Here is a 23,827-nt window from a genome sequence, read left to right on the forward strand (position 1 = left end):
TCCAAACTGTTGGTCCAATCATGAAAATAATGTGATGATGAGAGATATAAAGTTATACAGAAGATCTGTTTAGTAGCAGTTGAGGTGGCATGTGTGCATCTTTAAAACTGATAAAATAAACGGTGTAGGAGGAGATGTGTTTTCTTGAGACCACGTTTGAGGCGAAATCTTACTTTGAAAGGACAAATAGCTCACTTCCTGTTGGAATCAGGTCATGGGTGTCAATGCGTGATTTGTAAGTCAAACACACCAGTTTTGGTTTGATCTTGATACGACATTCCTACGGGCTGTAGTGGCCATTTTAGTGTGTCTAGGTGGCGCTAGAGAGCCCATTTTGGCATTGTAGGGGTTAATAATGTGTATTTGCTGTTTCAAATGAAGTTTCTGCTGCTGTAATCTGTCCTTTAAAGATTGTGAGACAGACAGAGAGAGCCGTGTGGCTGTGTGTGTGTGTGTGTGTGTGTGTGTGTGTGTGTGTGCAGCCGTTGTCATGGCGATTAATGACTTGTCAGCACCTGTGGCACACACAGACAGCTAAGGAGAGCAGCTCACCAAAGGCTGTTTATAATGGGTTTTAACTCCTCGAACAAATGCTTCGCATGCCCAAACCGTTGGTCCAAGCAAGAAAATAAAGTGATTTTGAGAGACAGGCACTTCTCGTGAACGTACGTGTCGCGTTTTATATTTCTCGAGTCAAAAATGTGGTCAGAGGAGCGAGTTTAAAATGTGTTGCAGCTAAGCTGTTTCTAGAAATTTCTCGTCAGACTTTACATGGGAGTGAATGAGAAAGTAATGGGCGCTCCCTTCGCTTTGGAGACGCTCAGCAAAAATGTGTACGTGTGAGAGATTCCATGTCAACATATCTGCGAGCAGGACAAATTTTCCTACGTTTTGTGGTATAAATTGTGTCTGTACAGTGAAAATTGTGGCCATGGCAGCGAGTTAAAGACAAAAGTTTTAGACGATTTTTAGAGCCCTCTCCACTCTAGCTCACAGCATTCCATGCAATACACACCCATTGTAAAGTGAGAATTTCTCCACTTTTGCTCATGGTACTTTGAGAGGCACCGATGAAAAACGATAAAAGATATGAAAAAGATGAAAACATGAGTGAATAGATGAGACCTGTGGCAACATTTGAGAGTTGGAATGGAGTCTTTAGCACAAAGTATGGAGACGCTATAAATGCTAGAAAAAGCCCTAAGATTGGTCTCTTTCTCCCCCCTGCTGCCATTCATTTCCTATGGGACAGCTTTGGAAGATCGTCAGGACGTTTTTCTGACATCTCACCTTGTGGAGGCCATAAAATCCAGACTAAGCGAGTAATGAAAAATTTACGAATAACTTTTGATTAGAAGGAGTTGATCTGTCATCTGTGCAAGTTTGAAGCCGATTGGATAAGCGGTGTATGAGAAGAAGATTTTTTAGGAAAGGCAGTTTTAAGGCAAAATCTTACTTTGAAAGGGCAAATATCTCACTTCCTGTTGGATTTAGGTCAAGGATGTCAGCGCGTGATTTTTAGGTCTTGATGAGATGAACACGCCACTTTTGGGTTCATGTTTCTACGACGTTCCTACAGGCCGTGGCGGCCATTTTTGTGTGCCTAGGTGGCACTAGAGAGCCCATTTTGGCACTTTAGGGGTTAATGCCATCATTTTATAAAATTTTTCACCGGTTCTGATGTGCGTGCCAATTTTGGTGAGTTTTTGAGCATGTTTAGGGGGTCAAATTCCAGTTCAAAGAGGCGGCGGAAGAATAAAGAATAATAAACACTCCAAAAACAATAGGGTCCTTGCCTTCGGCGAGGACTGCTCTGTGAGCAGTCCTCTGCCTTAGGGCTCGGTCCCTAATTAAAGCTGCAAGCAGCATTTGGCGGGACCTCGCACTCGCGCCCATTTCCGCCCCCAGCCCATTTCGTCACTGTGAATTATTTAGAAATATCAAACATATTGCCACAAACATCAGAAAATCCTTACAGAGCTGAACGTTTTGATGTTTGAATGCTTTCTGTAGCTGTAGGTATGTACAAGTGATGTCACATTATGCAAATTAGATGAGCAATTTCTTCCCATCAGATTCCTCGTCCTTGATTTTGACGAAGAGACGACAAAAACAACACAAAACAAAATAAATCTACTGTGTAAATGTTGGTCCAAACTGTTGGTCCAATCATGAAAATAATGTGATGATGAGAGAAATAAAGTTATACAGAAGATCTCTTTAGTAGCAGTTGAGGTGGCATGTGTGCATCTTTAAAACTGATAAAATAAACAGTGTAGGAGGAGATGTGTTTTCTTGAGACCACGTTTGAGGCGAAATCTTACTTTGAAAGGTCAAATAGCTCACTTCCTGTTGGAATCAGGTCCTGGGTGTCAATGCGTGATTTGTAAGTCAAACACACCAGTTTTGGTTTGATCTTGATACGACATCCCTACGGGCTGTAGTGGCCATTTTAGTGTGTCTAGGTGGCGCTAGAGAGCCCATTTTGGCACTGTAGGGGTTAATAATGTGTATTTGCTGTTTCAAATGAAGTTTCTGCTGCTGTAATCTGTCCTTTATAGATTGTGAGACACACAGACAGAGAGAGCCGTGTGGTTATGTGTGTGTGTGTGTGTGCAGCCGTTGTCATGGCGATTAATGACTTGTCAGCACCTGTGGCACACACAGACAGCTAAGGAGAGCAGCTCACCAAAGGCTGTTTATAATGGGTTTTAACTCCTCGAACAAATGCTTCGCATGCCCAAACCGTTGGTCCAAGCAAGAAAATAAAGTGATTTTGAGAGACAGACACTTCTCGTGAACGCACGTGCCGCGTTTTATATTTCTCAAGTCAAAAATGTGGTCAGGGGAGCGAGTTTAAAATGTGTTGCACCTAAGCTGTTTCCAGAAATTTCTCCTCTGAGTTTACATGGGAGTGAATGAGAAAAAATCGCGCTCCTTCGCTTTGGAGCCACTCAGCAAAAATGTGTACGTGTGAGAGATTCCATGTCAACATATCTGCGAGCAGGACAAATTTTCCTACGTTTTGTGGTATAAATTGTGTCTGTACAGTGAAAATTGTGGCCATGGCAGCGAGTTAAAGACAAAAGTTTTAGACGATTTTTAGAGCCCTCTCCACTCTAGCTCACAGCATTCCATGCAATACACACCCATTGTAAAGTGAGAATTTCTCCACTTTTGCTCATGGTACTTTGAGAGGCACAGATCAAAACGATAAAAGATATGAAAAGATGAAAACATGAGTGAATAGATGAGACCTGTGGCAACATTTGAGAGTTGGAATGGAGTCTGTAGCACAAAGTATGGAGACGCTGTAAATGCTAGAAAAAGCCCGAAGATTGGTCTCTTTCTCCCCCCTGCTGCCATTCATTTCCTATGGGACAGCTTTGGAAGATCGTCAGGACTTTTTTTCTGACATCTCACCTTATGGAGGCCACAAAATCCAAACGAAGCGAGTAATGAAAAAGTTACGCACAACTTTTGATTAGAAGGAGTTGATCTGTAATCTGTGCAAGTTTGAAGTCGATAGGATAAACGCTGTATGAGAAGATGATTTTTTTTAGGAAAGGCAGTTTTAAGGCAAAATCTTACTTTGAAAGGGCAAATACGTCACTTCCTGTTGGATTTAGGTCAGGGGTGTCAGCGCATGATTTTTAGGTCTTGATGAGACGAACACGCCACTTTTGGTTTCATGTTTCTACGACGTTCCTACAGGCCGTGGCGGCCATTTTTGTGTGCCTAGGTGGCGCTAGAGAGCCCATTTTGGCACTTTAGCCGTTAATGTCATGATTTTCTAAAATTTTTCACTGGTTCTGATGTGCGTGCCAATTTTGGTGAGTTTTTGAGCATGTTTAGTCAAATTCCAGGTCAAATTCCAGTTAAAAGAGGCGGCGGGAGAAAGAATAAAGAACAATAGGGTCCTCGCCCTTCAGCCGAGGTCCCTAATAAACGCTACAAGAACAAGAGAGTCCTCGCCTTTCAGCCGAGGTCCCTAATATACACAGCAAAAACAATAGTTTCCTTGCCTTCGGCGAGGACTGGTCAGTGAGAATAAATGCGGCAAAAACTATAGGGAGGGTCCTCGCCTTTGGCGAGGACTTCTTTGTGAGTAGTCCACTGCTGTTGGGCCCAGTCATTTATAAACGCACGCAGCAAAATCAAGAGGGTCCTCGCCTTTGGCGAGGACTGCTCCTTGAGCAGTCCTCTGCCTCTAGGCTCGGTCCCTAATTAAAGCTGCAAGCAGCGTTTGGCGGGACCTCGCACTCGCGCCCCTTTCGGCCTCCAGCGAATTATTTAGAAATATGACACATATTGCCACTAACATCAGAAAATCCTTACAGAGCTGAACGTTTTGATGTTTGAATGCTTTTTGTAGCTGTAGGTATGTAGAAGTGATGTCATAATATGCAAATTATATGAGTTAATTTACTCCCATCTGATTCCCCTCCCTTTTTTTTGAGGATGAGATGACAAAAAGAACACAAAACAAAATAAATCTACTGTGTAAATATGTACAAAATGTTGTTGTATCGAGATTTATGAAGTCCAACATGGCCGCTGCATAATGACGCAACAATATGCAAATTATATGAGTTAAGTTTTTCCCATCAGATTCCTCTTCCTTTATTTTGAGGATGAGATGACAAAAACAACACAAAACAAAAGAAATCTACTGCGTAAATATGTTCAAAATGGTGTTTTACTGAGATTCATGAAATCCTATATAACGATATGCAAATTAGATGAGTTAATTTACTCCCAGGACAAACTTTGTGTCATCATGAATAGTTTTCTCATTTACAGCATGGCTTTATGTCTCACCACTTTCAAACCACAACCTTTTGAAATGTTGCAATGACAATGGAATATTTTCCTCAATAAAGTCTGGCACCTATAGGGTTAAAATGGAGATTGTGCCCCTATCATGTCTGCATAGGGCTCGGTCCCTAATAATAATAAATGCAGTAAAAACAATAGCGTCCTCGCCTTTGGTGAGGACTGCTCTGTGACCAGTCCTCTGGCTTCGGGCTCGGTCCCTAATAAAAGCAGCAACCGTTTTAACACTGTCTCCTTGTCCACGCTGTTTGTTTGGATTTTTAGCGTTAAAGTGCAGGCGTTATCAAACTGCACTGGAAAATAAATCATCACGATATGGACCTTTTTAGCTCAAACTTCTACAACTGAAATGGTCGCAACAAGTGGTCCCTTGAGTCACAAGTTATGGCAGTTGTTTTGTAGTTTGTGGCATTTTGTAGCTTCAATCTGAACATTTGATTTGACTTACTCTGCTGTTAGTTTGGTTTACGTGTTAAACCTATCTAACCTCAAACGCAGCTGTAAAATGATTGAAATAGTGTCTGTATAAATAATGACATAATCTAACACGTGTAATGACCTAATAATGTAAACAGTTCTGTGTCCAGGCTCCCATGAGCACTATGGTGTTATACATATGAGATAAAAACAAAATTTTGTGTAAACATGCAGCTCAAAGTCATTTATTTTCACTTGTACAAAACCAACCAACCTAAACCAACCATTTGTTAATCAGAATGTGTAACTACACTGCAGCTCGGCACAACCCTGCTGATGCACTATTTTTTGCACATTGTGTGACTTAAAATGTGAATAAACATTTATTATGAAAAATAATAATTCAATGACATCATGGTGGGCATTGTACATCTAGTAAGAGAAAATAATATTTATTACATGGGAAAGTTTAGTTTAAATGTGTTGTAGAACTATTACTGTTACTTTATCTACATAAGATCAAATATTTTGGTATGAAAAGCTGCATTTTTTATTTAACCAAGTATCCTGTAACATAACTACATGTCTTACGATTGTAACAAACCAAACCGCATGAAAATCGGTTGAGAATTCAGCGAGTAATGATGATTTTAATGACAAATAGTCTCCTACCTCAATAGAAATACATGCATTAGGCAGCACGGCTGCGCCTGGGCAAGATGGCGGTCGCGTTGACGTATCGCTCCAATGAGGAGCGCCGTTGAATGCGGCATCTACGTATATCTATGTTGTGAATTGCAACTACATCTGAGTGCTTTTTTTCTGAGGGAAACCCCGCAAAACAATCAGGGGTTCCTGCAGAACGCTGACATTTGACTCCACATGGATTAAGTGCCTACATGCAGTGATAGCTGGTTGGACCTCCCGGTGGCATGATGGCTCATCATCCGAGCTTATAAAAGCCTCACGCAAAGGGCGTTGGCCAGCGTTTTCACATCGACTCTGAGGTAAGTGGCTGTGTTAGCTTTATGCTACCTTAGTGTCAGCTTGTTGCGTGATGACTTTGTGCTGCTAACATTAACTGTAGCTAACTCTACTGATTCCTAAGACCCAGCTGCTTGATGTGGACATATATTAGTGAGTGTTGAAGGCAGTGCAGTGGATGGGAGCGATCCATTTGAAACATTTATTGATGGTTTTGGCTTTGTGTGCTAATGTCCGTTAGCTGTTAGCTTCGTTTGATGTTTGGCTTGAGTGAATTAGCTTGTCAGATAAGTATAGCTAACTTTTGTTTGATAAACTCGATGCCTAATGCACAAGTGGTTGATTTAAAGAAATACTGTGACATTTTAAAGGTAGTGCAGTGGATGGGAGCGATGCATTTGAAACATTTATTGATGGTTTTGGCTTTGTGTGCTAATGTGCGTTAGCTATTAGCTTCGTTTGATGTTTGGCTTGAGTGAATTAGCTTGTCAGATAAGTATAGCTAACTTTTGTTTGATAAACTCAACGCCTAATGCACAAGTGGTTGATTTAAAGAAATACTGTGACATTTTAAAGGCAGTGCAGTGGATGGGAGCGATGCATTTGAAACATATATTGATGGTTTTGGCTTTGTGTGCTAACGTCCATTAGCTGTTAGCTTCGTTTGATGTTTGACTTGAGTGAATTCGCTTGTCAGATAAGTATAGCTAACTTTTGTTTGATAAACTCAACGCCTAATGCACAAGTGGTTGATTTGTGACATTTTAAAGGCAGTGCAGTGGATGTGAGATGGATTTGTAATGATGGATTTTAATTTGTACTTATGCTAATGTGCGTTAGCTGTGTATTGTGTTTGATGTTAGCCTTTTTAGCTTTTCAGACAACTACAGCTAACTTCTGTGTGATAAACTCGACGCCGAATGCACAAGTGGTTGATTAAAAGAAATACTGTGAAATGTAAAATGCATTGCTGTGCATGTGAGATAGATTTGTACCATTTGATGACAACATGTTGCCCCATGCTAGCTTAGGTGATGACTTTGCGCTGCTAACTGTAGCTCACTTTACTGTGGTAAACTCAATTGCTGAGGCACAGATGGTTGATTTAAAGAAATACTGTGAAATTTTAAAGGCAGTGCAGTGGATGTGAGATGGATTTTTAATTGATGGATTTTGATTTGTACTAATGCTAATGTCTCTTAGCTGTGTATTGTGTTTGATGTTAGCCTTTTTAACCTTTTCGGTAACTACAGCTAACTTTTGTGTGATAAACTCGACGGCTAATGTACAAGTGTTTGAGTTAAACAAATATTAAATAGGCTATAAGATGTAGCACAATACATGTGATGTATTTTAAGCATTTATTGAAGGTTTTTGGTCAAACAGGATTCTTGCTGATGCTAATGGGAAGCAGTGTTATTGAACACAGCTATATTTGACCTACATTTAGCGGTTGTTCATCAACTGTAGTTTGACTGTAATGTGCTAAGTTGATTGTTGTGATGCTGTTCAGTCCTGCTGAGACTGAAATTACAGAGTGTATGTGTGTGTTTGTCTGTGTTTCTGTTCATGTTATTTAGCCCAGTTGGGGTGTAGATTGATTTGTGTGATGTATTTAATGAGTGCTTTTGTGTTAGTTGAGCACATTGTTTAAATGAAAGCTCTGTGTAGCTGTGTGGCTGTAGCTTAGAGATTTGTAATGTAGTGTCAGCCATTTTACTTTCAGTATGAACATATATTTAATATGGATGCTGTTGTGTTAGTTGAGCATATATTGTTTGAATGAAAGATTTGTGTAGCTGTGTGGCTGTAGCTTAGAGATTTGTAATGTAGTGTCAGCCATTTTACTTTCAGTAAGACATATATTTAATATGGATGCTGTTGTGTTAGTTGAGCATATATTGTTTGAATGAAAGCTCTGTGTAGCTGTGTGGCTGTAGCTTAGAGATTTGTAATGTAGTGTCAGCCATTTTACTTTAAGTAAGAACATATATTTAATATGGATGTTGTTGTGTTAGTTGAGCATATATTGTTTAAATGAAAGCTCTGTGTAGCTGTGTGGCTGTAGCTTAGAGATTTGTAATATAGTGTCAGCCATTTTACTTTCAGTAAGACATATATTTAATATGGATGCTGTTGTGTTAGTTGAGCCTATATTGTTTAAATGAAAGATCTGTGTAGCTGTGTGGCTGTAGCTTAGAGATTTGTAATGTAGTGTCATTTTACTTTCAGTAAGAACATATATTCAGTATGGATGCTGTTGTGTTAGTTGAGCATATTGTTTGAATGAAAGATCTATGTAGCTGTGTGGCTGTAGCTTAGAGATTTGTAATGTAGTGTCAGCCATTTTACTTTCAGTAAGACATATATTTAATATGGATGCTGTTGTGTTAGTTGAGCATATATTGTTTGAATGAAAGATCTGTGTAGCTGTGTGGCTGTAGCTTAGAGATTTGTAATGTAGTGTCAGCCATTTTACTTTAAGTAAGAACATATATTTAATATGGATGCTGTTGTGTTAGTTGAGCATATATTGTTTGAATGAAAGATTTGTGTAGCTGTGTGGCTGTAGCTTAGAGATTTGTAATGTAGTGTCAGCCATTTTACTTTCAGTAAGACATATATTTAATATGGATGCTGTTGTGTTAGTTGAGCATATATTGTTTGAATGAAAGGTCTGAGTAGCTGTGTGGCTGTAGCTTAGAGATTTGTAATGTAGTGTCAGCCATTTTACTTTCAGTATGAACTTATATTTAATATGGATGCTGTTGTGTTAGTTGAGCCTATATTGTTTGAATGAAAGCTCTGTGTAGCTGTAGCTTAGAGATTTGTAATGTAGTGCCAGCCATTTTACTTTCAATATTTAATAAGATTTCTGTTGTGTTAGATGAGCATATTGTTTAAATGTAAGATCTCTTAAAATGGATGACTGTGTCGGCCATTTTACCATGTTAGACATTTAAAAAAATATATTGAAAAAATTATACAGCAGCAGTTTATCCAGGATATGTAGAGAGAAATGCTATTGATTTAAATCTTATAGGTATGTTATTACATCATTGTCTCTAGCAGGCATTGAATTGTACTGATTTTCTACATCACACTTATTGTTAAATAAAGCAATGCTTTTTCTTTAATCTACAGATAGCCGTCTCACTTGACAGTGTGATCTGCTACCCCCTTACTTTGACAACTGCGATTGACCTGCGATCTGCACTACATCTGTGATCCTCTGATCCAGAACTTGTACACTACACACACATACATTCATTCAATTGTGAACACACATAACCAACTGATCAACACATTTCTGATTCCATACATACACACGCATACACATATTGACACACACACACACACACTTGATTATTTTAGTAGGTGTCTGTGTACTGCTTCCAAGGTAAGTTGAACTATGTATGTATTTGAAGGCTGAGGCCAGAATAGTGTGGCTTTTGAGTATGATTAGCATACAGTCAGAGTGATTTGTATGATTTCTTTGTGAATGTTGAATTAATTTGTTTTGGTTGTTTGTGTCTTTTTTTAGATGCCCCGTGCCAAGTCCCACCGGCGTGCCCAGGCCATGAAGAGGAGGATAGCGACGGCGCAGACTTGGACGCCCCTGCCACCAGTCCCCGAGTTTCGTGCTCGTATGTATCACATAGTTTTTTTTTTTTTTTTTACATGTTTCAATGGTACAAATAATATGTAATTTAAAGATGTGTAGAGCATGTGTTGACATTGTTGAATTTTGATTTGCCTGAACAGGGCGTGGTACTGGTTACCGCCATCGTGTGCGGAGATGGCCAACTTCGGAGCTGACCCAGCGCAGCTTCAAGTTGGTCACTCCAGCTCAGCATCCGGAGAAGCAGGTATAATTTCTGTCTTATTCATAAAGACAGTGATGGTTGCATGGTGTCACACCTGGTGTCTGTGTTCTAAAGCAATGTCTCTGTTGTCGCAGCACGTGTTCGTCGTTGGAGACTCCCACCTGCGCGCCATCGTGGACGGGTTCGTGGCCATCCCGGAGGGCTGTCTGTCTTTTGGTTTTCTGTCTGTTCCAGGTGCAGACGCCAGGGAGCTGAGGACGGAGGTGCTGCGTGCTGCTGTTCCGTGGACCCCGGATGCCGTGTGTGTGCTCGCCCCGAGCAACAACCTCACTGCCAGCAGGACCATCAGTGAGGCGGCGTTGGACTTCGGTGCGCTCCTGACCACCGTCTGCAGCCGCTGGCCCAAGGTGTGTTTTATGTATTTATTTATTTGTTTTTCCTTTTTTTGTTATTGCAGTCACTGTTACCAGTATTTATTTGGTAGTTGTGAACAGACGGTTGTGTTATGTGCTTGTTTAAGGGAATTAATGAAGAAATGGTTGTTTCTAGGTCTTTGTGTTGGACTTCCCTCCCCGTCTGACCATGGACCTTGGCTTCCAAGAGCAGCTGCGTCAGGAATACCACCGTGTCACAGCATGCATGGGTACATTACATTTGTGGTCATCAGTTATAATTGGTGTAATGTGTAATTCAACTGAATTTATACAAGTGTAAATATTAGAAGGATTGATTGTGTTGCTGTCATGTGTGTCAGGTCTCCCCTACGTGTCTGTGACGGCGCACTTCCCAGTCCATCGGTTGGAGCTGTGGTGCCATGATGGCGTAAGTACAGGATATTTTGGTGTGATATAAGACGTGGTGGAGTTTCATGTTTTGGTGACAGTGATTAGTTGTGTTAAACTGTCTTTCAGGTGCACCTCAGCGACTCCGATGGCATGCCCATCCTGGTGCAGCTGCTGTGGAACGTGGCGTTCCTCCAGCTGGCACCACCTCCACCCGCGCCCCCGGTGTCTCCCCGGAGATTGCCGGGTGGCCAGGTGTCCCCCACTCTGGTGGTGACGGGGCATGTTCCTGTGCCGTGTCACAGTGACCCCTGCGAGTGGGCAGTGGTTGGACGGCAGGGCAAGGTAATGTGTTGCTTCAAGGCAATTTGTGGCTTAAAGTTGTGCAAAGTTTTTTTTGTCCAAAAATGAAATCTAGCCAACTCTGTTGTTTTTGTTTTGTAAGGCTGGAACATCTCCAGTGGGACAGTCTGTCATCCCATCCAACCCTGTGTGGTTCAGCAGTGGCATGTTGGACGCCATGCAGAAGGTTTCCCCTTCTTCTGGCTCTGGCTGCCCTGCTGATCCGCCAGCTGGGCAGGTAAGCTGTTTACACATTGCGTCAACACTGTAGAGGTCAAAAGGGGAGGACAGTTTTTAAAGAGGTTTGTTTTCCTTCCAACAGACCTTCCGTGTGAAGCGTCAGCCCAGAGGTGTTGCCACAACGCGCAGAGGACGAAAGCGGCAGGTTGGTGTTTGTTAATTTTTTTTGTTTGTTCTTTTTTGGTACGATGTTGATGTGGAATTTTTTTTATATTTCTAAAACATATGCCGCGACAAACTGAGTGCTGTGTTTTAATGGTTTTTGATTTTAATTCTGTCTTGATAGGTTCCGGCAACACCTGTGCCTGCCCCTGTGACTGAGTCTACCTCCAAGCCCGGCCCAGCAGTCCAGGAGGTGTGTTTCATTTTAAGTATAATGTCACTTATTGATGATTTTTAGGAAGCAGTAAGATGTCGTCTTTCGTTGTATTATTTAGTAAAACCTCATATTTTGTTTTTGTGCCAGGTGCAGGTCACAGCCCAGCCATCTGTGGAGGTGGTGGAGGAGGTTACTGCAGCGTGCCTTGCCGTGCCGATGGAGTCCACCGTCCAGGAGGGAACCCAGATGCCACAGAGGATCGGCACAGATAAGGATGTTTTTGTTCCTTTTGTTATTGTTCCTGATGTTAGTGCAGTTGTGTCAGAGTCAGACAGTCATGTTGTGGCAGCAGAGGGTAGCAAAGGTTTTAGGCTGGGGAAGGTTGTGAGGGGAACGTTTCACCAGGGAGATGAGCGGTTTGTGTATCGAGGGCGGCAGTGTATGGCTATAGCTTTGGCCAGCTTAGCCAAACACACATTGTTGAGTGTGTTCTCGTGGGATAGGTTTGATGTTGATAGCGCGTTGGTTGTAGGTGATGAGTTGTACACTAGTTTGCTTGACCTGAACATTTTTAGCCACGAATCAAATCTGCTGTCTGTTGGAGATTTGCCAAAGCAGTTTGAGATGGGGGAGCAGTTGTTTAGCTTTAGCCACGGTGATACAGTGTTGGGTGACGTAGGCGTGACTGAGGGTGAACACATCAACAGCGGTGTGTTCATCAGTCTGAGAAATGGACTGGAAAGGATTTTCAGTCAGTATAGTACATGTATTATGACACTGTGTGGGAGTAGTTCTGCCATCATTTGTGAGGATGGACGGTTTGCTGTGGTGGACAGTCACTCGCGTTGTGACATTTGGTTAGTGCATAGTGATGGTAAAGTGTGGTGTTGCAGTTTAATTGTCTGGATGATCTCTATGGATACATCTGTTGTTTGGCAGACAGTCTCAGTTCTAGGCAGAAGCTCTTTGAGCTGTGTGGCGTTTGTGTCCGTGAGGGTGCAAGCCCAGTGCTGTCTTGTGTTTTGGTGGAGAGCTGTATTACTGAGACGAGTACTGCTCCAGTGGCAGAGTATAGTGATGTTTCTGAGGCCAGGGTAAAACACATTTCCTCAGAAAAGTGTGTCTGAGTGTGTTGTTGGTGTAACTGTAAGTCCAGCACTGTCTGGCATTTCTGTTGGGACTTTAGCCAGTCAGGTGAGCAGTGGTTCAGCGGCAGAGTCAACAGTTAGCGATGGTAGAAAGCGTAAAATTTCTTCTCGCACTAGTGTGTTGAAGAAATTAAAGACATTTGATGTTAGTGAGGTTAATGCAGATGTAGAATTTGTTAGTGCTGTGGCAAATGAGGAGCTGCTTTTCCATCCTCTTAGTGTAGATGTCTGTAAAGCTTTGTGTAGCAAGTTAAATGTAGACTTTGGGAAGGTCAGTGGTTCGGTGTCCACAGAGGTGGGGTTGTTAGGGGTCCCATGTTTAAATGAGAGGATTGTGGCTGATGGTAACTGCTTCTTCAGAGCCATCTCTCAGGCTGTGAGTGGCTCACAGAAGCACCATCGCAAGATTAGGTTAGCTGTATGTAAGGAGTTAGAAAGGAATGCAGATGAGTATGCAAGTCTTCCGAGAAGTGAGTATTCGTCTGTGTCAGAGTATCTTGCAGTCCAGGATGAGGAATGTGAACAGTTGGGCTACAGAGGTAGAAATCCAGGTCACAGCAGATTGGTTAGGAGTTAGTGTGTGTACTTTTTATGATGGACGTTGGTTGAAGTACAAGTGTAACAGTAAGTGTTTGTCAGCAGAGTGTATTTATGTAGAGAATGTCATGGGGCTGCATTTTGAGAACACTGTGTGCATAAGACTGGACTGCAGACTTGTTATAGTTATTGTAAAGTTAGTGATGTGTCAGGTTATAGCATTAGGTCTAGAGTGACAGATGTGGGTAGTGAGAAGTTAGCCGTTGGACGTAATGAATGTGTAGGGTCTGAAGGCATAGGTCCTAAGTCTGTGAAAACAAAGTATTTGAGGCAGAGAAAAGGGACACGGGAGAAAATGAGTAGGTTGCTTAGGGAGAGACGTCAAGTAAAGTTTATGAAGATGTATCAGGAAAACGTATTGTATAGAGAAAGTGTTAAAGCGAGGAGGGTTAGTAAATATACACAGAACATCCAGCACAGGCAGAGGCTTAAAGCAATTAGTAAAGCTAAGAGTATGGCGAAGTACAGAGAAAGCATGGAGCACAGGGAGAAAGTTAAAGTGATGAGTGTTCGTAAATATAGGGAAGACATCCAGCACAGACAGAGGGTTAAAATGATGAGTGTTGGTAAATATAGAGAAGACATCCAGCACAGACAGAGAGTTAAAGCAATTAGTAAAACTAAGAGTATGGCGAAGTACAGAGAAAGCATGGAGCACAGGGAGAAAGTTAAAGTGGCGAGTGTTCGTAAATATAGAGAGAACATCCAGCACAGACAGAGGGTTAAAATGATAAGTGTTGGTAAATACAGAGAAAGTGCTGCGCACAGAGAGAGGGTTATGGATAGCGTCAGGTTGAGTAGGAAGCAGAGGATGGACAAGTCAGTAGACTTTGGTTTTGTTATGGAGCAGTTTTTGGAAAAGGTCAGAGATGGTCCAGATTTTGTGTGTTGTGTGTGTCATAGGTTGTTGTTTAGAAATCAGGTGCAGGGCTGTGTAAGGGAAGTGTATGGTGGAAGTTTAGCTACAGCGCGTATTGCAGACGAGTGTATTAGTGAAAAGTATTTGCATAGATGTAACGATCAGTGTGTTGTGCCTTGTCAGTTGGTGCTGTCTAGAGGTCAGCTGTGGATTTGTCATACGTGTCATCGTAAGATTAGTGCAGGTGAGATGCCAGCTGAATGTTGGAGTAATAGCTTGGATGTTGATCCCGTTCCACCAGAACTGGGATGTCTGAATAGTTTAGAGCAGCATTTGATAGCTTTGCATATTCCTTTTATGAAAATGTTGGCATTGCCTAAAGGGGGGCAAAATGGAGTACATGGTCCAGTGACCTGTGTTCCCGCCAACATTACGCAAACTAGTAATGTGTTGCCGCGTTCGAGTATGGAAGGGTCTTTGGTGCAGGTGAAGTTAAAGCGCAAGTTGACATATAAGGGACATTACGAGTACCAGTTTGTGGATACGTTGCATGTAAGACAGGCGCTGGAGTATTTAAAGAGGACGAATGTTCATTATAGAGACATAGAGTTTAATGAGGAGTGGATTAATGAGTTTTGTAGGCAGGAAGATGGGGACAGGGAAGAGGCTGGATCAGCTAGTGAGGATGAAGCTGGTAGAGGAAGTGAGGAAGCTGGTACAGGAAGTGAGGTTGTTGGTCAGGTTGTAGAAAAGGCTGAGGTTGATGATTTAGCAGAATCAGCAGACATAGTACAAGATGAAATGTTACATGACAGACAGCAGCACTGCATGTTTCAGGACACTTGTCTTATGCCTGTTGATATTGGTCAGGAAGCATTAGATCAGTATTTTGATGATATCGTGAATATAGTGCCTGCAGAGGGAAATAGTCCAGTTAGGATGCTTTCTGACCAGAGTAATGAAGCAAAATGTTTCCCCGTGTTGTTTCCTTTGGGTCAGAAGACCCTATTGTATTTCAACAATAGGATTATGCACTGCGATGGTCGTTTTGCATGTAATGTAGAGTACATATTTTTTGCTCAGTACATGTCAGAGGTGATCAGGTGATGTCGAGTGTTTCTGTAGCGTTGCGTAAAGGTAAGGGAGGTCAGAGGTCTCAAAGGATTAGTCAGAGTATGCTGAAGGATGAGGAGTCTCTGAAGCAGTTGTTGCAGTTTGATGATGGATTTCGGTTTTTAAAGCCTCTTCGTGGGACCCCTGCGTTTTGGATGTCCGTGCAGAAGGACGTCTTGGCGTGTGTGCGTCAGTTAGGTATTCCGACGTGGTTTTGCTCGTTTTCGTCTGCAGATCTGCGCTGGCAGAATCTCCTGACCAGCATCCTGAAGCAGGAAGGCAGAACGCAGACGGTAGAGGATTTGGAGTGGGCAGACAGGTGTCAGTTGTTGCATGGTAACCCAGTCACAGCAGCGAGGATGTTTGATTACAGATGGCATTGTTTTCTGAATGAGGTTCTCATGTCTCCTGCTCAACCAATTGGCAAAATCATAGATTATTTTTATAGAGTCGAGTTTCAGCAGCGCGGTTCTCCTCATGTTCACTGTCTGTTTTGGATTGAGGGTGCTCCCCAAATTGATAAGAATACAGACGAGGAGGTTGTAGAGTTTATTGATAAGTACGTATCGTGTGAGTTACCCTCAGATGATGACGCATTATTGGACATTGTGTCATCAGTCCAAACACATTCCAAACGACATTCAAAGTCATGCAGGAAAAAGAAGACTGTATGTCGTTTCAATTTCCCAAAACCTGTGTCTGAGCATACATTTATTTGTAAAATAGAAAAAAAAAATGCACATGTGACAAGAAGGAGGCAGAGATAACAGGGGAGGATCCTCAGTCAGAAGACAAACCAGTCTGCAGGTGTTTTGAACGTAGAAATAACATGGAAAAAGACACAGCGAAGTCTATTTTGAAGTCTGTTAAGAAAGCAGTGGAAAGTGAGTCGTTTGGTAGTGTAGAGGAGTTATTTATGAGTGTGGGCAATAATCAGGAGATTTTTGAAATGGCATATAGGAAAATGCAAAACAAGACCAAGGTAGTTTATAAGAGAGGAGTAAATGAAGTTTGGGTCAATCAGTATAGCAAGCAGGTGTTGAAGTGTTGGAACGCTAATATTGATGTGAGCTTTGTAACTGATGCGTATGCAGTTGTTGTGTATATAATATCGTATATTACAAAAGCAGAGAGAGAAATTGGCCTGTTATTGAGTAATGCCCAAAAAGAAGCCAAAAACCAAGCAAATGTCTCAGCTAAAGACGCGTTGAAGAAGTTGGGTAGTGTGTATTTGCATAATAGGGACGTTAGTGCTCAGGAGGCAGTGTATAGGTTAACGAACTTGCATGTGAAGGAGTGCTCTAGGAAGGTTGTGTTTGTGCCGACAGGGAATAATATAGTGAAGATGAGTTTACCCTTCAGTGTTTTGAGGCAGAGAGCATCTGCACACGATCTTAGCACAGAAGATATGTGGATGACGAGCTTCGTGGATAGATATAGGAACAGGCCCGACGGTGATGTGTTTGAAAATATGCGTATGGCGACATTTGCGTCGGAGTATTGTGTTCTTTCCAAAAACGAAAAGTCTCCGGACATGATTCGATTGAAAAATGATTTGGGCTTCATTTTGAAGAGAACACGTACTCAGTTTGTGGTTGTTCGGTACATGCGCGTTACTTTGGAAAAAGTTGCATTTTCAGAGTTTGCTGCAGTTGTTCCTTCCATATAGAACTGACTCAGACCTCAAACCTGAAGGCTTTGAGCTGTTTGAACAGTTCCATGAGGAAGGAAGTGTGACATTTAGTGACGGGTCAGTACATGCGGTTAAGGACGTGGTGAAATAGAAACCATCCATAAACGGCCCCCAACATGGCGCTTTAATATCTCTTTACTTAAAGACCCAGACTTTGACAAAATGGTGAGACGGGAGTGGGCAAACTTTCTTGAAGACAATGACTCTCCAACTTTATCTCCATCTTTAATATGGGAAACTGGGAAGGCAGTAATCAGAGGAAAAATTATATCATACTCCTCCTACAAGAAGACAAAGGAATTGTAAGCAGAAAAAAACATTGAGGAAAAAATTAAACAACTAACACAGGAATATGCAAACAATCCAAGTGATCAAGTATGGACCCAATTACAGTGTACAAAATCGCAACTGGACAATATTCTATCAAAGAAAACTGAATTTATCATACAGCAACTAAGATATAATAATTTTGAACACAGTAACAAATCAGGAAAATTTTTGGCTAATCAGCTCCAACGCAATAAAGAAAAATCTCTGATACCAACAATCCAGGGGCCGTCCGGAAATTATACACAATCTCCTCAGGAGATCAATCAGATTTTCTATTCTTTCTACCATAACTTATATTCAACAGTAAACAATCCAAACCCAGAAGATATTCAGGCTTTTCTCAATAACCTAAATTTACCTCAGTTATCCACGGAACACAGAAATATGTTAGACGCCCCCCTGACTATTAATGACCTGCAGAATGCATTAGACAAAATGCCAACAGGTAAGGCTCCAGGTCCAGACGGCTTTCCTGCCGAATTTATAAAACATTTCTGGACAATATTAGCACCACTTTTCATCAGGACAGTGACAGAGATCAAAAAGAACGGAGGTATAAGACCTCACATGAATACAGCAGCAATCAAATTATTACTTAAGCCAAACAAAGACACCACACTTCCTTCTAGCTACCGTCCTCTATCACTAATTAACAGTGATATCAAAATTATCTCAAAGGCACTCGCTTCTAGACTGGAGAAAATAATCGCATCAATAATTCATAATGATCAAACGGGCTTCATTAATGGCAGACACTCAAGCAATAATGTCAGAAGAGTTCTTAATCTGATAAGTAAAGCACAACGCGTTAATACAAAAGCAACTATTTTGTCACTTGATGCAGAAAAAGCCTTCGACAAGGTCAACTGGTCCTTCCTATTCGCCACCCTGAGTGGATTTGGCTTTGGAGAGTCATTTATCCAGTGGGTTTCAGCCTTATACAATTCCCCTAAGGCCACAGTCACCACCAACGGGATCACATCTAAAAGCTTCATTTTGCAGAGAGGAACCAGACAAGGGTGCCCACTCGCTCTACTGTTTGCAATATTCATCGAACCATTGGCTATAGCAGTCCGTCAGAACAGCAAGATCATAGGTATCCATTCCACCAATTCAGAACATAAAATTAATCTATATGCCGACATTTTACTTTATCTACAAGAACCGAAATCGTCTTTACATGAAGTATTTAATCTCATAACACATTTCTAAACTTTTGGACTACTCCATCAACTGGTCCAAATCGACAATAATGCCAATAACGGAGAACTCTTGGAATCCTGCAGACCAAAAATTTTCTCTCCTGTGGGCAACATAAGATATCTAGGCATAAATATTTCACCCAAACTATCAGACCTGGTCCACCTGAACTTCAGCCCGCTGCTAGATAAGATCTGTGGTGACCTGAAGCGCTGGAATAATCTTCCCATCTCCCTCCTGGGACGAATAGCCACAGTTAAAATGAAAATTCTACCCCAAATTAACTATCTTTTTTCCATGATTCCATTCACACCCACATCAAAATGGTTCCTGTCATTAGATTCTGCAATTACAAAATTCTACTCAAAGAACAAGACAGCAAAAATTAGCCTAAGCACCCTTCAGAAAAACAAATTGGAAGGGGGACTAGACGCTCCTAACTTTAAACATTACTATTTAGCTAACCAGCTACAATATCTATTGAAATGGTTATATCCTAACGAAGACTACAACTCCTGGCTCGAATTAGAACAGGCAGACTGCAACAATATAAGACTCTCTGACCTCCCGTTTATCACCACTACACTCAGACGTCATAACTGTTTTAAGAACCCAATGATTGCTTCCACCCTATCAGCCTGGTGGAAAACACTTGAAATCACAAACTCTCCGATAGAACCTTGCTTGCTCTCTCCAATTTGGCACAACCCGGATTTTGAAATTGACAAAAGACCTCTCCATTTTAGCACATGGGAGATGAAGGGAGTAACTCATCTCCATCACCTTTTCCAAGACAATATACTTATGACATACACAAACTTATTTCAAACTTTTGAAATAAGAAATGGCAATTTTCTACAATATTTACAATTGATAAAAACAATCAAGAGGAGAATTCCAGCGCCTCAGGACACTTTGCAGCCACCAGAATTTGCCAAACATATTACAAAGCTTTCTCCGAGCAATAAGAAGAACCTTTCTAAGATTTATAAATTACTGTCAAAGACCAGTTCTATACATTTACCAACTTTAAAATGGGAAAAAGACCTGGGTGTATCACCGGACCCTGACTTCTGGACTCAGATATGCAAAAATACATTTAAGATGACAAGACACACTAATATACAACTTATCCAATTTAAAGTACTCCACAGAACACACATCACCCAACAAAAGATGAATAGAATGGGCTTTAGTCAATCTGACACATGCACTCAGTGTACTCAGAACACTGCAGACACCTACTTTCATGCACTCTGGTTTTGTTCACCCATCCAGCACTTCTGGTCTACAGTCACTCAAAAACTCTCCTCCATTTTGGACTGCAGGATCCCATTATCTCCCAACCTGTGCTTAATTGGTGACCTGATGACAATTGACCTCCCAAACAGCCACTGCAACTCTCTTCTTGTAGCTCTCGCCATCGCCAAGAAAACAATCCTAGTCAACTGGAAAGATAAACAGACCCTCAACATCAAACATTGGCTGAATCTCCTTGTAGAACATATTTCGCTGGAGAAAATATCTGCTGGCCACAGAAACCAATTAACATACTTTACAGAAAAATGGTCACCATTTATTCACTCACTAAACGTGTCTGTATAGTGCCACTCAGCCTGTGAGCATATGCCACTTGTACATATAAATATTACAACTCAAGAAAGACTGTTGTGTAATATGTAACGTGTTTTTGTTAATGATGTAACCCCTAATCCCTCTGTCTCTCTCACCACAATATACCACAGCGGTTCATCAGAACTCAAGGTCTTAAGCATGTGTTAGGTGCACCTTCTTCCCTTTGAATCCGGGCCTGCTCCCTAGCTCTGTGGGGGATTGCGGGGCCGGGCGGTTTCCCCTGGGAGCGGATGCGTCTGGACTGCTCGCCCTGTGTGCCTGGGGGGGGCGGGGTCTCCTCGTGCTCCCTGGGCCTGGGGCGGCGTGGCCGGTCCCCCCTGGGGGGCTGTTTCCGCCCCTGGTGGTGCGGGGTGGGTGGGCTCCTCCTCCCCCCCCCCTTCGCTCCGCTCCTGCCCTTCCCCCTCCCTCCTCCCTCCCCCCTCTCCCCGTCCCTCCCTGCTCCTCCCTCCCGGCCTTGGGTGGGCCTGGGGTCCTCCCCTGGGTTGGGGGGCCTGGCGTGGGGGATGGGTGCTGCCCGCGGGGGGTGTTCTGGTGCTGCGCAGTGTGGGCCTGCCCGTTGGTGTGCGGCCGCCGGTGGGGGGCGGGCCGGATGGGCTGGGGGTCCGGCCTTGGGTCTGTGGCGGTCTGGGGGGGTACTGGCGGGGTTGCGGGTTGGTCTGTGCTCCTGCGCGTCGGGGTTCGGGGGGGCTGGGGGGTGCCCGTCGTCCGTGCACCCTGGTGGTGCGCCTTGCCCTTCTGCTGGGGGCCGATTTGCTATGGGCGGTGTGGCCCAGGTCGGGACCACTGCGGGGGCCTGCCACTGCAGTTGCCAGTAGGGCGGGGTTAGGTGGGGGCCCGTTGGGTTTCCATGGGGCCCGCCTGGCCCGCTGTCCATGGGTGTTGGGGGCCTCGCGGCGCCGGGGTCTGGTTGGTGCCACCTGCTAGCCCCTCCCATCCATTCCTCCGGCCCTCGGGCCGGGCCTACACTGGCCTGGCCTCCTAAACCACATTTAGTTCACTCACCACACATTGCACAGTTTTAATGCACCACATACACTCACTCTTTGAGGTGCGGACCACGGATGGATTGGGGGGCTACATGATGGGGCAGGCTATGGGACAGTGGTGTCCGGTAGCCCTCCATGCTGCCCCCCGGCCCATCCTTATCTGCTCTCCAATTTTAAAGCACCACATACACCTACATTTTGGGGGACAGATGGGAACAGGTTCCAGGTGCCTTATGGCTGCACGGGCTGCAGGACAGCAGTGGGCTGTAGCCATCAGCCTTGCCCCCACCTGTCTCCTATGTCCCTCAATTTTAATGCACCACATCACACTTATGGGCACTCACATTCACATTCACGGTGTAGGGTTAATGTTTCTCCGTCAGGATCGGAGAATCATAGTAAGGGGGTGGTGGGTTTACACACACTGTAGATACGCATGGCATGGCTAGTGGGGCCCGGCCCTCCTGGGCTGAGGTTGAAGCCAGGAGCCCATTTACATCATGGTGGTTTGGCTGGATTCCCGGTGTCCGGGGGGTCCCGCGGCCCCGTGGCGGGTGGGCCGGGTGGCGCCCTGGGGGCTCTGTGGGTTCCTGCCGGGGTTCTGCCTCCTGGCCGGCTGTGGTTTATGGGCCCTCTGCTAGGGGGTCCCGATGGGGGATTGACTGCTCGTGGCGGTCCGCTCTCTCGTGTGTTGGTGGGGGCCCATCCTGGGGGGTTCGGGCGGGTGGCCCTTCGCAGTCCCCTGGTTCTCGATGCGCCGGGGACATATGCCTTGCAGTACCACCGCCTCCTTGCCTCCCTCGTCCGCCCGGGCCTGGGTGGGCTCTCATTACTGGCGCCTGGTGCGGGCCCGTCCGGTGCGGTGCTGGTTCTCTCCCCGGGGGCGGTGCCGGGCCCCCGCGCCTGGCTCCTTGGGTTGGGGGTGGTCCCTGGGTGCATCCGTGGGTGGGGGGTGGGGGTGGGGGCGGGCGGGTGGTCGGGGGCGGGTGGTGGTTGGGGGTGGTGGGGGCGGTCCGCGTCGGGCGGTGGGTGGGCGGGCCCTCCTGCCCCGCCTGTCTGGGGTGTGTCTCTGGCTCTCTGGGGGTGCCGGCCTTTGCCGCCCTGGGTCCTTGGGCCTGCGTGGTGTCCTGCTGCCTCTGCGGCTCCCTGGTCTTGGGGTCTGGGCGCTCCTGCGTTCTTGGGATGCCATACCGCCCCCCTTCCCCCGCAGGGCTGGCCCTGGACCCTGGTGATGGTTTTCATAAACACATTGGGAGGGTTCAAATACACGCATGCATGTTCAATACTTCAGCTCCGTGACGCATCGCAAAGAACCGATGGGATCACTCCAAAGGGGCCCACTTGCGTCTCAGACCTACCACAACGCGCTGGCAACTCTTCTCTGCAATCGGGCTTTCCTCCACCAAGACTCTCACATTTTTGGTGTTCAGTATAGACTTCTCTTTGTTTTTGTTTTTCAGTACAGTATAGTAGACATGTATATGTTTATTTTTGATAATCCGCATGAAGCACAACCACCTCAAGGCTACAATACATCAGCTACACTGCCTGTTTCTCCCCTGTTTTTTTTCTTTCTTTCTTTCGTTTGTTTGTTCATTTGTTTGTTTTTCCTCCTTCTTCTCCGCATGCACTGTCACTATATAACTCAGGACTTAAGCACCTACCCCCTCCCCCTTGCTTGTTTCCTTACTTTCCCCCTGACACACTTTGGTGTATCACGGCCCTCTCTGACTCATATTAGGAAGTTTTTCCAATAAAGGCTGTTAGGCTAGTCTCCAGGGAGGGTGGGTGATGGTCACAACCACGCATTATGGGTATAAAATACTTGACTGCAAGATTAACAGTGCATCAATCTTCACAAGAAGCTTACACCCTTTAGTGGCGCTAAGCTATGAAGACCAATGCAGACAAGTAAGAAAAAAAAAAAAAAGGACGTGGTGAAGGATAATAGAGCTGTGTTTGATGTAGACAATCCAGATTTAGAGCGTGCGCAGGAGATTGCAGAGCAGCATGGTGTAGATGAGGAGGATGCTTGGGGGGAGCTGTGTCCTGAACAGGAAGTTGAACATCTTGAGTGTTTAGAGGAGAGAAGGCAGCAGCAGGGATCTGAGATAGTAGAGGAGCAGTTACAAGAACATCTGGAGAATGTGCCAGATTTGGTTGTTGGTAGTAGACAGGTAGCGCAGTTGGAGAGGAAGAGGAATGTGATGTGTAGAAGTGAGGGCTTAGCTTTAGTTAGGTCTCTGAATGAGACACAGATGGCTGTGTTTTATAAGGTCAGACAGTGGTGTTTGCAGAAGGTGATGGGTAAAAACCCAGAACCTCTGCATGTGTTTGTGACAGGTGGTGCAGGGACGGGGAAAAGTCATTTAATTAGGGCTATTCAGTATGAGGCAGGGAGGTTGTTGTCCACACTTACACGATATTTGTGTTTTGTTAACTGCACCTACAGGCATAGCTGCATACAATTTAAATGCAGCAACAATTCATCATACATTCAGTATTGGCACACATGCCAG

The 23,827-nt window shown here is 44.0% G+C and overlaps 1 protein-coding gene and 1 long non-coding RNA gene across 2 annotated transcripts; both read left to right on the forward strand.

Annotated features, from left to right (window-relative positions):
- Positions 1 to 9,781: 9,781 nt before the first annotated feature.
- On the forward strand, positions 9,782 to 11,257 carry LOC125889061 (uncharacterized). Its single transcript, XM_049576710.1, has 6 exons — positions 9,782 to 9,884; positions 10,003 to 10,106; positions 10,199 to 10,471; positions 10,614 to 10,707; positions 10,819 to 10,886; positions 10,976 to 11,257. Exons 1-6 carry the CDS (start codon positions 9,782 to 9,784, stop codon positions 11,255 to 11,257), a joined length of 924 nt encoding a protein of 307 aa, XP_049432667.1.
- Positions 11,258 to 11,299: 42 nt separating this feature from the next.
- Positions 11,300 to 11,786, forward strand: LOC125889130 (uncharacterized). The gene is made up of 3 exons (XR_007449415.1): positions 11,300 to 11,426; positions 11,511 to 11,573; positions 11,715 to 11,786. It is a non-coding gene; the product is annotated as an uncharacterized LOC125889130 (long non-coding RNA).
- The last annotated feature ends 12,041 nt before the right edge of the window (positions 11,787 to 23,827 follow it).

Source organism: Epinephelus fuscoguttatus, linkage group LG5 (genome assembly GCF_011397635.1).
Source record: "Epinephelus fuscoguttatus linkage group LG5, E.fuscoguttatus.final_Chr_v1".
Taxonomy (NCBI): Eukaryota; Metazoa; Chordata; class Actinopteri; order Perciformes; family Serranidae; genus Epinephelus; species Epinephelus fuscoguttatus.